Genomic DNA, 16,575 nt, shown 5'->3' on the forward strand with positions numbered 1-16,575 from the left:
GATCTGTGCACCCCCGTGGACTTCACGCATTACACGGGGACAGTTTGTTTCACTGCGGTCCTCACCACAGCTTGCAGAAGAATTTTGGCTCTTGGAGCACCTGCTCCCCCTCCTTCTCCACTGACCTTGGCGGTGATTCGCCCCAAACCAGGCCAAGTCAATTCCTTGATCACACAAACCTGCCCCACACAGATAATGTCGTTCCATCACATTCAAACAAGCCACGGAAAAAAGGTAACCTGATCAAAAATTTCCCTCAATTTATGATTGGAGCATAATTAAATCTCTGTTTATAGGCACAGAGGCCAGAGGTCACCACACCCCCACAATGTGGAGCAGAAGAAGCTGGCTTTAGTCACGGGGTGCATTGTGGGGTGCATCCCCCCCTTTTCCAGGCTGCACCGTGATCTGAGAAATGCTCCTTGGGCCTCAGCCTTGACAAACAGCACCTGGGCTCAGCTCCTCTGGAGCTGCTCAGAGCTGCCCTCTGCTCCCAGGCACCGCTGCTGTCTGACCAGCTCCTGCTTCTTTTGCTGTGCTCTGGCTTCTTATTAAATCTGCTTTCTACTGATCCCCTGGACGATGGTTTTTTGAGTGATCTCAGTCATTTGCCACAAGAGGCCCTTCCCTACCACAGCTGCTCCCCCACCCCTGACCCCTTGTTGGAGGAAATCCCAGCTGGGCTGCAGGGGGCCAGGACAGACCCCACACCTTCTCCCTGCCTTCTCCTGACTGACCGGAGCTCCCCTGGCTCCCTGGAGCCAACCCGGGCATGCTCTGGGGCAGGTGGGGCTTTGGGCATGGGGAGCGAGCCAGAGGAGCAGGACAAGCTCAGCCAGGGAACAGGTTTTGCAAGGAAGAGCTCTCAGCCAGCAGAACCCAGCTGTGAAGCAGCAGCTGGGGGGGTCACAGAGCCCCTCTGCAGCCCCTGCCCCCTTTATTACACACTGCCAACAATACCCCAAAATTCCCTTCTGGAAAGTGTCCCCAGGATTAATGAAGTGACCCAGAGAATCCCGGACTGGCTTGGGTGGGAAAGGGCCTTAAAGCCCATCCCATCCCACCCCTGCCATGGGCAGGGACACCTCCCACTGTCCCAGGTGGCTCCAAGCCCCAACCAGCCTGGCCTTGGGCACTGCCAGGGATCCAGGGGCAGCCCCAGCTTCTCCAAGAATTCCAGCCCAGCTCCTCCCCACCCTCCCAGGGAACAATTCCTGCCCAATATCCCATCCAGCCCTGCCCTCTGGCACTGGGAAGCCATTCCCTGTGTCCTGTCCCTCCAGGCCCTTGCCCTAAGTCCTTTCCAGCTTCTCCTACCTGGATATACATCCAGCTAGCACACTTGATATTATTATTATCAGCAATTAGTTTTATCCCAGTACTCTTGTGATACTAACTAATTGCAGCAGCAGTCAATTATTGTAGCAGTCAATTCTAAAGAATTCTATTAAAAGTAACATTCAATAGTAATAATAATTACATCATTATGATATAAATTGTAGCAGCAGTGAATAGGAACAAAAACTAATAACAACAATCAATAACAGCAGCAATCAAATCCACATTACATTATGGATCGCTACAAATTTATCACTGCTGAGGAAAACTTAGACACGCTGTAACACTAAAGAAACTTATGAAAGATGACTTTATGCTTATGAAAGATGACTTTATGACTTTATCGATAACAGAGGTGCTGTGCTGCCCCTGCTCCTTTTCCTGATGGAGCACCAGCCCCAGGAAGGGCTGAGGGCCTCACCTGCCCTCCAGGTACCAGCACAGCAGTTAAGGGTCAGAGCTCTGTGCAAAGAGCTGAGAGTGGAGCGTCAGCCAACTCAAACCACGGCTGGAGCGGAAATTGGGCTCTAATCCAAACCATCTGACTCCAAAAGCGTGGCTCCACTTTCACATTCTGCTGCAGTCAAACGCCTGATTTCCCGGAATTGCTCTGCTGCTGCTATAAAAAGGGAAGCAGCACCGAGTTAAGAGCCAGGGCTGGGTAAAGAGGGGCTGGGATGGGCTTCTCTTAGCCCGGGAGCTGCTGGTCCCAGAGGGGGACGGTAGGAGCTGGGGATGAGCTGTGGGGCTGGGAGGCGGGAGCAGCCCGGAGCGGGATCTTGTTGGGCTCCTGCCTCCTGTTGCCTGTGTTTTGCCGTGTCTGGGGAGAGGGCAGGGCAGGAGAAGAGGGGTCCGAGGGCAGCGGGCGGGTGGTGTCTGCTCCGAGCGTGGGCTGGAGGAAGCCGCCTTTGCTGGCAGCCGGTTTGGGGGAGCTCGGGGGAGCCGTGAGCGCTGCGGGGGCTGAGCTGGGAGGGGGGCCGGGCTCCGAGGGGTGGGAGCGGAGCGGCGGGGGAAGGAGGAGGGATGCGGGGGGATGGAGGGGCAGAGTGAGGTCTGCGGAGGCGCAAAGCCTGGCCCGGGAGCTGCCAGCGGGGCTGGCCGGGCACAGATCCATTGCGGAGCCCCTTCCCTGCCGTCTGCCCGTGCCCGGCCGGGAAACGCTCCCCGCGGGCGGGACCGACCCTGCCCGGCCCGGGCACCGCCAGCGCCGCGCTGGGGCCGGGGGGCTGCGCTCCCCTGAAGGCAGGAGCGATGGGGGCCGGGCGCCGTCCTGGGGCTGATGCTGGGGGGGTTCCTGGCCCCCGCGCCGCTCCTTCGGGAGCAGGGCAGCTTGGCGGGGATGAGGGGCAGGCACGGGACATCCTGCTCTGTCCGGCCACCCGGGGCTACAGCTCTACCTTTTCCTCCCCATGCAGGGAGGGTGGCATTCTCCTCTCTTCCAGTCTAAGCGGCACCGCCCAGAGCGCTCTGCTCCCTGCGGCAGCCCCTCAAAGGCACCTGCGCCCCCAGAGCCCCTTTCCCTGGGGCAGGGCTGGGGAAAACACTCTCGGGGGGCTGTTCCCGTGAAACGGGCTGCAGGCATTCCCATGGCAGGTGATGCTGCCAGCCTTGCTGCTTCCCTCGTTTGCTCCCAAGGTGAAACTCGATCCCGAGTTATCCCCTGCGTGTGTTTAGTGCCTCTCTGCGGGCACCGACACACTCGCATGGGGCTTTTGCCCTATTCCTGCAGCACTGGAAGCCGTGCGGGACTGCCAAAGGTGCCTGGGGGCTGCTTCAGGGTGTGGCTGGGCTGGAGTTAATGTTGTCCAGGGCAGCCCCCGGCTCCTGAGCCTGAACCAGCGCTGGCAGCGCCCGAATGGGAAAGAATTTGGGAGGGGACAGGGCTGGGACAAGTGGCCCGAGTGGACAAGCTACAGCAGTGGCCCTGAGCCAGTGTTCCCTTCCCAAGCAGCTGTTCTGGACTTGGCTCTGCTGCCCGGGGAGCAGCTGGACATGTGCCCAAAGAAAACAATTGGTGTCTAAAGTCCCTCCTGTGCTCTGCCAGCACGCCCACCTTTCCTCCGCTGCTGAACTGCCCTTATCTCGAGCCAGCGACTTTTCCTGCTTCTGATTTCCCCCTCCTGTCCCCATCCTGCTGGTGGGGGCTCACGAGCTGCTGGTGGGGGCTCAGTGCCTGCTGGGATCCAAGCCCAGCGCTGCTTCTCCCCCTCTCCGGGGGCCTGAGCTTCCCCCCAGCAGCAGCTGTGGGGTGTGGGCAGTGGTGGGACGGGGCTGCCCCACTGTCAGTGCTGTTCCCTGGGCTCTGCCCCCTGCACACCTTGTCTCCTGCCCCGAGAGCACAGATGTTCCCTGCACAGCCTCTCACCCATCAGCACCCCCAAGTCCTTCTCCTCAGGGCTGCTCTCAATCCATTCTCTTCCCCTCTTGTGTCTGTGCCTGGCATTGCCTCTCCAGCATGTCCAGCTTCCTTCTGGTGGGGCAACAGGGATGCAGGTCCCAGGTGAAACCCTGCTCTGGTCAGCTCCCCAAAAGGGCCCTGAGGAGTCTTTGCTGCCTGGGCAATCCCCAGTGGAGGAGAAGGGTTGGCCTCCAGGCCTCCCTGGAATGAATCCTCCATGCTCATGGGTTGCCTTCTCCTGTCTCTCTGCTCTTCTCCTTTAGGATTTCAAGCCTTTCCTTTCTGGTGCTCTTCCTCCTGAGTCCTCAAGGTGGTTCCCATCTTCTTCTCCTCACCCCGCTGTGTGTCCCAGGCCTGCCACTGCTGCTGTGCTCTGTCACCTGAGCTGGGGCCCTCGGCTGCCAGTGTCCACTGGGAAACCAAGGCTTGGAGCAACGGGAGCATCTGCTGTGAGGTGGGTGAGGGGAATCAGAGCCCACAGCCCTTGCACAGATTGCTCAAATCTCCATGGACCCTGAGGGAAAGCTGCCCCTGAGGGCTCTGGGAGGGTACAGGAGCCCTCAGACCTATATCTGAGTCCAAGCCCCTTGCATCGATACCTGTGCTGGTAAGAGTCTCGTGGCCTTGGTGGGACGGAAGCTGCATGCACAGGAAGGTTTTGTGCACAGAATAAATCTCTCCAGTATCCAGCTGAACTGAGATTGGGACAATTATCAATTTGTGACAGCGTCAAAAACCCCAAAGGTGTAAAGGCAGGTGTGCAGTGAGAGCGCCAGCTCCATAAGGGTGAGAATCATGGAATGATGGAATGGCCTGAGTTGGAAGGGAGACACCAGGATCCTGAGAGAGGCAGGATCAAAAACTCTACTGAAATCCAAATACTGGCTGTCCTTGATCATCTCTGTGGCTTAATGTGTTATAAAAGGAAACTCAGTGTGACGAGCAGGACTTTCCCGTCCTGAGCCCATAGTGCCTGTGACCAATGACTGCCTTGTCCTCAGGGGCTTTTCAATCAAAAGTGACCCGCACTGATGGACCCCAGCACCTTCCAGAGCCTTTTCCCAGGGGCCCTCCCTAACTCCCTCCCTGAGTAGCCTGGAGTTGTGGAGTTTCCTCCTGCACTGGGGTGGGCCTGTCACAAAATTGCCAGAAACAGATGAATATGTCTCCCTAACACCAATTTCATGTTGAAGAGGGCATCATTTATTCCGGTGCCTGGAGTGGCATGGGGGAGAAGTCTTCCTAACATGCCAGCTGATTTCTACAAGTGTATTGCTAATAACAGTCACTACAGGCACATTATAATTTGCCCATTACCAGAAAAACCGTCCCCATGTTCCCCAAGTTCCCAAACTCAGTCCTTGTTTTGGCTGTAGCTGCCTGCCTGAGCCAGATGTCACCTCTTCATCTTCCAATGTCCTTGTGTGGAGAGCAGTTTCTGCAGGCCTTGTTTCCCTGCTAAAGATTATCAGACACAGTGTCTTCTCTGCTAAAAGTTCATGGTCACAGTAGAAATTGAATAAACCTTTTTGGTATCACTAAGGCTTTATCATTATCTAGATCCACACATACGCCTAGGAGCCCCGTTACGGTGAGGGACTGGAGAGCCCCTCCTCGTAACTGGGAATTCCTGCAGTGCTTCCGCCTGATGGAAACGAGGCTTCCGACTTTGCTGTGAGAGGGCACAGCTTTTATAGTGTTGAATAAAAAAGCTGACATCACTTCTAGTGCAGGAGCATCTGGTTTTATTGTCCTCTTGGGTTCCTCACAAAGCCTGGCCAGCGCTAAAGGGGGAACCAAGGGAGTTGTCTTTGATCTTTGTTATGAATGAATGGTGCCGGTTTAAATCAGCCTCCGCCTTTTGCCCAGGCCTCTGGCAGCAGGCAGTTGTGTTATTGAGGTGGCCAGCACGCCAAGACCCACTCTCATTCGCAAGTTCTTTATTAATGGCTGATTCGGTCTATTATAAAATGAATTCTTTATTAATAGACACAAAGCTAACAGACATGAGGCTTAAAACAGACTATTACTACACAGGGATAAGGCAAAAAGGGACTACTAGTATTACACACGGGGTTAAAGGTACCATTAAATTTACAGCTAGCTGAGAAATACTATAACTTAGCATCCAATGTTTCTTGCCATCCAATTCTTGAAGGAGCACACATCGAAATCTTTCCTCTGAATTTCTGGAAAAATAACCTCAAAGTTTGCATCCAAGCTTCAGGAAGAAATTGTCTCGCACGTTCCCAAGGAGTATGTAAGAGACTTCTGCCTCTGTGATAAACTGTAGGACTTTTATAGTGTAAAACCAGGCCTTTTGGTCATCTCTGTTTTTTTATCTCTTCCCACATCTGTTAAGCTGGCAGACTTTTTTGTGCCAGGAGGTGCCACCCACTGGGCCTTGCCCACCTGGGTTATCTCTCCTATCTGCACCGGCCACCTGTGGTGGGGAGAAGGGTGATATGCCCTGCCACAGTCCTACACCCCCAAAAAAGACCAGATGTCTGATTTCTTGGTCTTGTCCGATTATCTAAATAGGGAAAGGTAAATACCTGTTTTGCTAATGAGCGAGTATACAGATCATATACTTAATAATACTTTGTTAATGAGTAGATACATATCTTGCTAATGCTACTTCAGTTAAGAGTGGATACAAATATCATACTGCTAATAATACTTGGTTCATGAGTAGATACATTTATCACATTGCTAATAATTCTTTGTTAAGAACTGGATACAAATAACATTTTTGCATTTGGTTGCAAAATTCATTCAGAGGTCAACTTTGGCTCAAGGCCTGTTGTTCAGGCCTTAGTACTTCAGAAGGGACACACAGGGATTCTGGGAGAGGCAGGATTGAAATATTTACTGAAATCCAAAAAGCTCAGATTAACTGGCTGTCTTTGATCAGTTCTGAGGGTTAACGTGTTGTAAAAGGAAATTCAGTGTGACAAGCAGGACTTTCCTGTCCTGTGCCCATGCTGGCTGTGACCCATGACTGCCTAGTCCTTCAGGGGCTTTTCAATCAAAAGTGACCAGCACTGATGGACCCCAGCACATTCCCTGGGCCTTTTCGCAGGGGCCCTCCCAAACTCCCTCTCTGAGCAGCCTGAAGTCTGCTCCCCTCAAGGCCAGGGTTGAAGGTTTGCTGGGAACTTTTCCTCCTGTCAGCAGAGATTTTAAACTCGGTGGCTCTGTGGTGGCTGTGGCCGAGATGGCCACCAATGGGCACTTGCCTGATGAAACCCTCTGTGGTAACAAGCAGCAGATCACAGAGGGCACCTCTCTGAGTTGGCTCCCAAAGTCTCCAGTCTGTCCTGATGGGCCACCAGGATGCCCCAAGCACTGCTGAGGGCAGGAGCAAGGTGGATTTTCCCCATGCACTGCACTGGGCCCCTGAGTGTGCCAGGAAGCAGCTTGAGGGAACAGGTGTGTGTTATGAATGGATGATAGAGGTTTAAATCGGCTCCTGTCTGTTGCCCAGGCCTCTGGCAGCAGGCAGTCGTGTTATTTAGGTGGCCAGCTGTCTTGGTTTGAAAGACAGGTGTCTGCCAAGGAAGGCAGGAGTCTCCCTTGAAATGAAAAAAAAGAAAATGCAACCCCCTTTCCTCTGAATTATTATAATTTTGAAATTAAGTGGCTTTCAGGCAAAGATATGAGGAACAGGAATAACAGTTCTTTACTATTATATATCTCTGCGTATAACCAGTCAAACAAACAGCAATAACTACGGCAGGAACAGCAATCACAAACCCAGTCCCAGCCTTCTCGGCTGTCAGGCCCTTTCCCCTCGGGTGCAGTTCCGCTCGCAGCCGGCAGGGATTGCTGGCGGCTCCCGGTGAGCAGGGCAGGTGCGATGGTTCCCCCGCGGCTGTAGGGGGCGCTCCGGAGCGAGCTCAGGGAGCAGCGGCACCGGTGCCCTGGGATCCCAGGGAAGGATGGAACAAAGGCTTCACAAACCCCTGGGCAGCCGATTCCGGTGTCCGGCCGGACCCTCGGGAACAGCAAAGGCTTCACAAACCCCTGGGCAGGGCGATCCCGGTGTCCGGCTGGAACCTCGGGAACAGCAGGCTGGAACAGCAGGGATGAGCACAAATCCCGGATGGCAGACGAGATGTATCAAACTCTGGAGCTGTGGTGGGAACCCCGGGAGGTCTGAGCAGGCCGGGCGAGCAGAGCTACAGAGTAGCGAAGGCTCGAAGCAATGGCCAGGGCAGGGCGGCTGCAGCCTGGCTCCCAGCAGGGCAGGGAACGTGGGCTTGGGAATCCTGGTGTCTCTCCAGTAGAAGGAAGGCAGCCGAAAAAGCAGAAGTCCCCAGTGCTGACGAAATCCTTCCAGCCTCCCTCTCCATCCAAACGGAGGGAACTAACTGCCCACAATCCCAGGTGAAAAAAGAGTAGCCAGATGGACCCCACTTCTGTGGCCAGGTCTTTTGTTTTTCTTAAGCACTCAGTAATTTGTCCCCCTGGCAACACCTATGGAGAAAAAGAAAAAGAAGGGGAACTCCTAAAATCCCAACACCAGCACCCCAAAATCCACTACCATTCACAAGTTCTTTAATAATGGCTGATTCAGTCTATTATGAAATGAATTATTTATTAATAGACACAAAACTAACAGACATAAGACTTAAAACAGACTATTACTACACAGAGATAGAACAAAAAGGTATATGCTAGTATTACACGCGGAGATAAAGGTACCATTAAATTTTCAGCTAGCTAAGAAATAGTGTAAGTCAGGATTCAGTTTTTCTTACCATCCAGTCTTGATGGAGTACACATTGAGAAATCCTCTCTCTCAATTCCCAGGGAAAGGGAGCTGGACTTGTGTCCAGCTCCAGGGAGAAACCTTCTCACACCTTTCTGAGGAGTGTGTAAGAGACTTCTGCCTCTGTGATAAACTGTGCCTGTGTGTGTGTGTGCCTGTGTATGTGTGTGTGTCTGTGTGTCTGTCTGCGTTGTCTGTGGGATACACACTCAGCTTCAGGGTTGATCCTGCAAACAGGAAAGCAACAGGCACATCCAGCGTGCTGGGAAGGAGACCCTGGCTCTTGTGCCATGCCAGGCTGGGCTCCAGCAGCCGGGTGCGAGCAATCCCCAGGGCCGCAGCTGCTGCAGAGCCTCTGCCAGGAGGCTGGGGCCTCTGACAACACAGCTTAGGGACACTCTCTTTTCTTCCTTCACAGCCATGGCTTCGCAGGAGGACACGCAAGAGGGGGATGCCAAGGCACAGCTGGCAAAGGCATTTCAGAAGGAAGGACTGGATGCTGGATACTGGGTGCCCAAAGTGTCGCAGAATCTGGGAATTGAGTGCAGAGAAGCTCTGCAGCATCTGGAATGTAAAGACTACCTCAAGCTGGAGTGTGCAGCACGGCACCCCTGGGAGAAAAAGGCACTCCAGAAACTCCTGAAAATAAAAGACAACAAAACAACCACTGAAGAGGTGCAGAAGGAGCACTTGGAGAAGACAAAGAAGAGACAAGAAGTGGCCAAACAAGCCCTAAATGATCTGACAGAAATGCTCAACAGCCACAGCCACAGCCAGGATGCTCTGAGGGAGAAAGCAGAGACTCTGTGGAAAGCCATGGAAATTCCAAAAGAGTTCTGGCCATCGCCAAAGAAGCCCTTGGTGGATATGCTGGAGAGCATCCACAAGCAGCTGGAGCAGCAGGAGTTGTCAGCAGGCAGGACGGAGCACATCCCCGACACGGAGGTGCTGAGACGCGCGTCAGGGGGACTGGCCCTGCAGGGCATCTACAGAACCAGCAGACCTGAAGATATGCTGGCAAAGCGAGAGCAGCTCCTCAGGGTTCCTGAGGGATTCCAGCTCTCTGGTCCGGAGCAAGGATCGCTACTTGAGAGGAAGGAGTTCTCCTCCTCTGCGGCAGAATCCAATTTCACCAAGTCCATGGAGCAGCTGGGGTTCAGCATCAGCGTTTCTGCCAAAGCCGCATTCTGGGGGGTTTGTCTGGAAGCGGGTGTAGATCACAGCAGCTCCTCACAGTCACAGAACATCCACCAGTCCCACTCTGAGCAGAGCTACTTTTGTACCACCAAGTACCAGTACATCCCTCTGGCCTCCTGCTACCTCCAAAGGCATCAGCTTTGCCTCTCGGATGCAGCTCTGCAGGAGCTGCAAGACATGGAGCAGCTTTTGAGCTGCATTGAGGAAGAAGACAGCTGCACCCTGCTGAAGATGTGTGAGAGCTTCTTCAACAGGTTTGGGTCCCACATAAACCATGGTCCCCTCCACTTTGGAGGGATATTCTGGTGGAAGGCGTCTACAGAAGGATTCCAAGCCGAGCAGCGGGAAGAGATGAAGCAACAAACCTCTAAAGCTCTGAATGACTTTGTCAGGGCCAGCTGGGGTGGCTTTGGGGCCAGTGTTGGAGGGACCCTGGATGTTTCCAAATCCAGCTCCAAGGCTTCCATCCAGGGAAGAGCCGGAGAGAGTTCCCACACAGCGATTCAGCTCTACGTGCTCAACACAGGGGGCCCACCAGACACAGCTTCTCTTCCTCAGTGGAAAACAGGGCTCGTGTCTGATAACACAACGTGGTGCGTTATCGACCGCGGCTTTGAGCTGATCCCAGTGTGGGATGTTATCCGGGGCAATCACAGCAGGGATTTTAAGTCCGTCACTCAGATGAGCAGAGCCCTCAGGGATGCGTACAAAGCGCTGACAAATCAGAGCGTCGGCACCATTTTTGGAGAGGAACTGGACAGTGCAGTGCAAGAGGCCAGAGATTTCATGGCCACTGTGAAGGCCTGGGAGGTGATGGTGGATGAAAGGAAGCTGCTCATGCTGATGGAGCTAAAAGAGGATCTGCATGCAAAAACCAAGAACCCCAGTGTGTGGATCAATGTGTGCCTGTCGGACAAAGCCCTGCAGGACTTCCTGGTGAACACCGTGCGCAGTTGCCAGGAGTCACCTCCAGAAAACACCACCTCTATCAAGGTAATGTTGAAGAGCATCCTGGATCCTCATATCTACTCTGTCAAGGACTTCCCTGAGGCTTCCTTCATTATGCAATGGATCTTCCAGACTGAGCACCAGCTTCCCAGACGGCCCAAAGTCTCTGAGCTTGAAGAGCTCATCAAAACACTGCAGCAAATGAGGGAGCACATCTATGCTGTCACCTATGCACCAGGAAGCTCTGCTTCTGCTGTTCATCAAGCAAAGATAGAAGCCACCCTGACCACCAGCCTCGCCATTTATTCCTTGCTCCAGTCTCTCCAGGAACGGGCTGAGAAGGACATGGAACTGTTGGTGCTCTTGATTGTGACCAGCACAGGGTACAACGTGGAAAGCAGCACTTTTCCACACCTCCTTGGACACCCAGAAATTCAGTACATGGCCAAGGAAATAGAAGCGGCACATGAGGAGTACGTGAAACTGAAGGAGCAAGATGCTGACAGAGCTGAGGCCTCCCTTCTGCTGACGGGTCTGACTGTGACACCCGAAAGTCAAGAGCTGTCCCCTGAGCAGAAGAAGGAGCGTTTAGTTTTCATGGAAGATCACATGCAAGGCTTGTGGTCCACACGGATCAAGAATCTCCTCCAAAAGCACAGTGGAGGCAAAGACTGGGAGAGGCTGGAACAGGACTTGCATTCCTTGATCAGAGGGTGTTTGGATGAGAAAATGGATGAACAGAGGATGCAGAACATACTCAGAGACATGGAAGACACTTTTCCAACACCTGAGCCCCCCAGTCAGTCTCAGTCCAAGTCAGACGGCAGCAAATCCAAAGCAAATGAAACCATTACAAACCAGGAATTCCTCCAGTTGCTCAAGCGCCTTGGACTCAAAAGTCACTATCCAAGAAAAATGGGGATGGGAGATTTCCGCACCATCTGCAAGACATCTCTGCAGGACAGCCAGCCCAGCAAGGACAAGGAACTGCCATTTTACTTCCTGCAAAAGCTGTTAACAGTGGATTACCAGGTGAGGTACCTGACTTGCTGGGACAAGAGCAACCCAGTGCTTCCACGTGTGCCTCAAATGACCGAGCAAGAGCAGAAACCTTCTGAATTTTTGGAAAACTTTCTCCATCATTTGAAGGAAGCAGTCCCTGAACCTGGAAGCAGGGACAGCCGTGTGCACCCCATGGACCTGCAGATGGCCATTTTCCATTGTGCTGATGACTTCCTGAGAGAGACCCTTGCAACCAAGCTGGCGTTCTGCCAACTGGCGCTGCCTCTGTTGGTGCCCAACCCGTGCACTTCACACATCGAGTTCCCGCTCTACGCCCTCAGCCAAATCCAAAGGAGCTGGAAAGAGGCAGACAAGTCAGGAAAGCAGGCCAGAACAAAGAGTTACAACAACAAACTCATCTTTCAGGCACAGACACCCATTGTGTCCTTCATCCGCATTGGCAGCTCGGCCTCCTCTTCCAAGTCTCAGCTCCTGAACGCTCTGCTGAGCAAACGCAAACACGACACTTTCTTCCACCGCCACTGCAGAGGCAGCACCAGAGAGCGTTTGCTGATGGAAGGGGTGGTGGAGATCACCTGGTACTGCCCCCGCGGAAGCCCTGATGACACCTTTGAGTGCTGTGTGGCTTTCTGTAACCTGCATGGAGATGCCAGGGATCACGGAGCACAGCTGCAGTTCCTGCAGGAGATATCTGCTGTCAACGTGGCTCTCATATCTGAGTTGGAGCACATGGACAACAGGGGGGAGAATCTTCTGCAGGGTCTGTGGCAGTCACAAAGGCCTTTGGTTTGTCTTCTCACAGAAAAAGAGAATGTTGCAGCTGGACAACACAGTGAAATCATAACAATAGGGATCAAGAACAGAAACGAAGCAGAACTCATGGTCCAGCTGACTGAAACAATCCAGAATCTCCTGGAAAGGTCTCATCCACGTTTCAGCCTGGAGGCCTGTCTGGATAAAGCTCACCAGCATGGATTCATAGTGGATGCAGATCAACCTGCAGGTTTGACAGCCAAAGCAAAGGCAAAGGAGCTGGTGGAGCTTCTGAAGAAAGAGAAACTGTCTGAGATCAAATCCCAGCTCCTGCCCCTTCAAGGAGAACTGTGGTACCAGTGGTGCCAAAAGGACAAAGAGCTCACTCGCTTGCAGGAGAAGGGGAACAAGAGCATTGAGCATCATCGCAGCCAAATTGAATATGAGAAGGCAGAACTAAGAAGAAAGCAACTTGAACAAGCTTCCCCCCTTAACCCACTGGTGAAATCATTCCTTGGCTTTCTCCAGGCCCAGCCAGCAGATACCAAGAAATACTTCCTGCACTGGATGAAGGTCTTTATGGATGAGCTGTCCTGCGGTCGCCTTGAAGAACTGAGGAGAGACTACCATGAGATATGGTCTCAAATCCAGGCAAGAAAGAAAAGCAAGAAAAGACCCAGTGAGAATACTGAGTTGCTGAGTCGGTTGGATGCTCTCTCTGATGATATCAGCAATTCATCCATTGGCCTGGAGCATCTCTTGAGAGAGGTGGGGCAGATTTATGAAGTTCTGGAAGAAATGAACTGCAAGAATGAGAGTTGTGTCAAACTGCCAGAGATTGCAGCAGATCTGATGGTTTCGGGGTATCCTGTGGAGCTGATGGATGGGGATGCTTCTTACCTGCCCTTGTGCTGGGTGGGAGCAATCTTTGACAGCTTAATTGAGAGGCTGGGGGACAAACGAGTGTTTGTGCTCTCCATGCTCGGCATCCAGAGCACAGGCAAGTCCACCCTGCTGAATGCCATGTTTGGTCTGCAGTTCAACGTCAGCGCGGGGAGATGCACCCGCGGAGCCTTTATGCAGCTCATCCCAGTGGGTGAGGAGCTGCAGCAAGACTTGGGCTTTGATTTTGTGCTGGTGGTGGACACAGAGGGACTCCGTGCCATTGAGATGGCCAATAAACACTCCCTGAACCACGACAATGAGCTGGCCACCTTTGTCATTGGCATTGGCAACATGACTGTGATCAATATCTTTGGAGAAAATCCCTCAGAAATGCAAGATGTTCTCCAGATCGCTGTGCAGGCTTTCCTGAGGATGAAGAAAGTCAATCTTTCCCCAAGCTGCCTCTTTGTCCACCAAAACGTGGGAGAAGCAACTGCCAAGGAGCAGAACATGGAAGGACAAAGGCGTTTGCAGGAAAAGCTGGATGAAATGACCGTGGTAGCTGCCCAGCAGGAATTCTGTGACATCTCCTCCTTCAGCGACGTCATTGGCTTTGATGTGGACACCCACATTCACTACTTTGCTCAGCTGTGGGAAGGAAACCCCCCGATGGCACCACCCAACCCCACCTACAGCCAGAACGTCCAGCAACTAAAGAGCAAAATCCTCCAGGCTGCCCAGAAGCAGTCGCAGCGCAGCATTTTGAGGCTCTCGAGCCTGAAAGTTCGTATTGGTGACCTCTGGAATGCGTTGCTGAATGAAAACTTTGTTTTCAGCTTCAAGAATTCCCTGGAGATTGCCGCATACAGGAAACTGGAAAGCGCCTTTAGTCAGTGGACCTGGAGGCTGAGGAGTCACGTCTTAGACATGCAGATGAGACTGGACAACAAAATTCGGAATGGGGACTTACAGAATGTGACCAGGGAACACCTTGAAGGGCAGGTGCAAGAGACAAGTGATGCCATTGAGAAAGAAGTGGAAAAGTATTTCAGGGAGGACAAAGACCGTGAAACACTGGTCCAGTGGAAATCAAGCACAGAACTGAAGCTGAAAGAACTAAAAGACGCTCTTCTTCTTGAAACAAAAAAGAAATGTAAGAATCTTATTGAGCTACAGAAGGAGCAGAGTAAACTGGATGCAAGGAAGGCGCAATATGAAGCCGAGCTCCTGAGAAGGAGTAGGGAGTTGGCTTTGACTCTGAAAGGGAAGAGCCTCAGTGAGAGAGAACTGAAGGACAGCTTTACCTCTGTCTGGAACAATTGGATTGCCGAAGTCTCCAGTGCTGCTCGTCCTCAGGAACAGGTGGATATCGATGCAGAAATCGAAGATGTCCTTCTAGAGCACTTTAAGGAGCCGGGTTTCCATGCCAGGATCACATCATTTCCCAAAGGCAGAGGATTTTCTTTTGACATGCAGAAACACGTCATGAAAAAAAAGTATTTGGGCTTCTTCCAAGATCCCAGGAGCATTTCCAACGCTGATGTGATCAACTTGAAGCACATCACAGACAGCATCATAGCATGTGTGAGAGCAAACATTGATAAGAAGGAAGAGGAGAAACGGGATTACAGTCGAAATTTTATTCATGAAATACTCAATGAAGTACAGGAAGGTGTGAACTCTGTCCCCAGCAATGCAAAATGTACTTTTAACAGAGAGTACAGCATAGATTTGTCTCTGTATCTGTGCAGAATGGCAGCAGAAAGGTTTAAAGTCATGCATGAAGCGTTCCAAAAGGCAAATGACCCAGTCGTGTACCTGAGCAGCAAGAGAGAGGATTTCTTCCAGTGTTTCCAGATTTCCTGCCAAGGAGCCACTTCTATCACAACTTTTGCTGTTTTCCTTTGTGAGAAGATTGAACCAGCTCTTCACCAGGCGGTCTATGAGAGGACAGCTAAAGCCATTGCTGAGGACATGCAGGGCAAATTCCCAGATTTCCAGGGCAACAGAGCCAATCTGGAAATCTCCATCCTGAGATACCTGGCAGAACAAGAAAATTTTGAGTATTTCAAGGATTACCTTAAGTGTCCAGAAGAGTTTTTTTTGAGCTACCTTGGAAAACGAGTTCAGAGTTACTGTTCACATGGGAGCAGAAGTCTGGAGAAGTTTTTAGATTTCTCCCTTAATCTTCTCTATGGAAACATCCTGAAAGCTGTTTCTTTCTCAACCCAGATTGTCAAAGACAGAAAAGACAGAGAGGACAAAGTCTCTCTTTGGCTGGATGAATTTTGCAGGGAACTGACAGAGGTGATCAACTTGCCCAGAAGTGACCTGAAGGGCATTGAGCACCAGGAGGTCACAGACATTGAGTTCCTGAGCAGCGCCATGGCAGAAGCTCTGGATGACCTGAGGGACAGGCTCAGGAAAGGATTTGCTGATGCCGATATGAGCTCATTTGCAAGGCAGCCTCACACCATCCTGGCAGAGCATTTCTCAGGGTGCTGGGAGCAGTGTCCCTTTTGTGGGGCTGTTTGCACAAACACCATGCAGAATCATGATGGAGACCATCAGCAGATCTTCCATCGCCCACGAGCTTTGGTGGGAACCAAGTGGCATGAGACGGACCACCTGGTCATTGATATTTGTTCCAGCCTTGTTGCAAGTAATCTCAAATTCAGGTTTGATGGTGGCCCATGGTTCCCTTACAATACATACCGTAATGCTGGACCTCCTGTTTCCACTTGGAAGATTCTTCCTGATCCATCCATGCAGGCGTACTGGAAATGGTTTGTGTCTCATTTCAGGACACAGCTGGAAGCTTTGTACAATGGGAAATTTCAGGGCAAAGGAGAAATCCCTGAGGCGTGGCAGAGAGTTACCAAGCAGGAAGCACTGTCCGAGCTGGACAAGTATCAGTCATGTCCATGGGAAGGAAGAACCACAATGGCTTTGCAGTTTAGAGGAACTTTGTACCAGGCTCTCCTCAAAATGCAGTTATAACAATGACACTCTCAAGCCATGTAGAGAAAATGGTATCTAATTGCTCCCAAATTTGGTGAAATAAAGTGTGTTACTGCAGCCATTGCTCAGCAACTCCCTCACTTCATGATAAAGCCAGAATGCTCTTGCCTTCTTGCCATAAACACTTCCCTCTGCTTTGTTCTAGAGCTAAACCAAACCCCTTCCCTGGGCCAATCGGCCTTGTGGCCAAGCCTGATCCCAAGGGCCAGGGCAAGGGCAAAGGCAACACTCAAAGCCC

General features: G+C 52.1%; 1 protein-coding gene across 3 annotated transcripts; it reads left to right on the top strand.

Annotated features, from left to right (window-relative positions):
• Nucleotides 1–2,008: 2,008 nt before the first annotated feature.
• On the top strand, nucleotides 2,009–16,367 carry LOC138108792 (interferon-induced very large GTPase 1-like). Of its 3 annotated transcripts, none has more exons than XM_069011899.1 (3): nucleotides 2,009–2,060; nucleotides 4,089–4,190; nucleotides 8,929–16,367. In XM_069011899.1, the coding sequence occupies exon 3, from the start codon at nucleotides 8,931–8,933 to the stop codon at nucleotides 16,314–16,316; it is 7,386 nt and encodes a 2,461-aa protein (XP_068868000.1). In that variant the 5' UTR covers nucleotides 2,009–2,060; nucleotides 4,089–4,190; nucleotides 8,929–8,930; the 3' UTR covers nucleotides 16,317–16,367. The 3 variants fall into 3 exon arrangements, with proteins under 3 accessions (XP_068868000.1, XP_068867998.1, XP_068868001.1); XM_069011897.1 differs by having other exon boundaries at nucleotides 2,011–2,060; nucleotides 4,000–4,190; XM_069011900.1 differs by lacking the exon at nucleotides 4,089–4,190 and having other exon boundaries at nucleotides 2,046–2,060.
• Nucleotides 16,368–16,575: the final 208 nt, after the last annotated feature.

This window comes from Aphelocoma coerulescens, chromosome 3, assembly GCF_041296385.1.
Source record: "Aphelocoma coerulescens isolate FSJ_1873_10779 chromosome 3, UR_Acoe_1.0, whole genome shotgun sequence".
Taxonomy (NCBI): domain Eukaryota; kingdom Metazoa; phylum Chordata; class Aves; order Passeriformes; family Corvidae; genus Aphelocoma; species Aphelocoma coerulescens.

Excerpts from the sequence above, each read along its gene's own strand:
- LOC138108792 (XM_069011899.1), top strand. The coding sequence starts at position 8,931 with ATGGCTTCGCAGGAGGACACGCAAGAGGGGGATGCCAAGGCACAGCTG.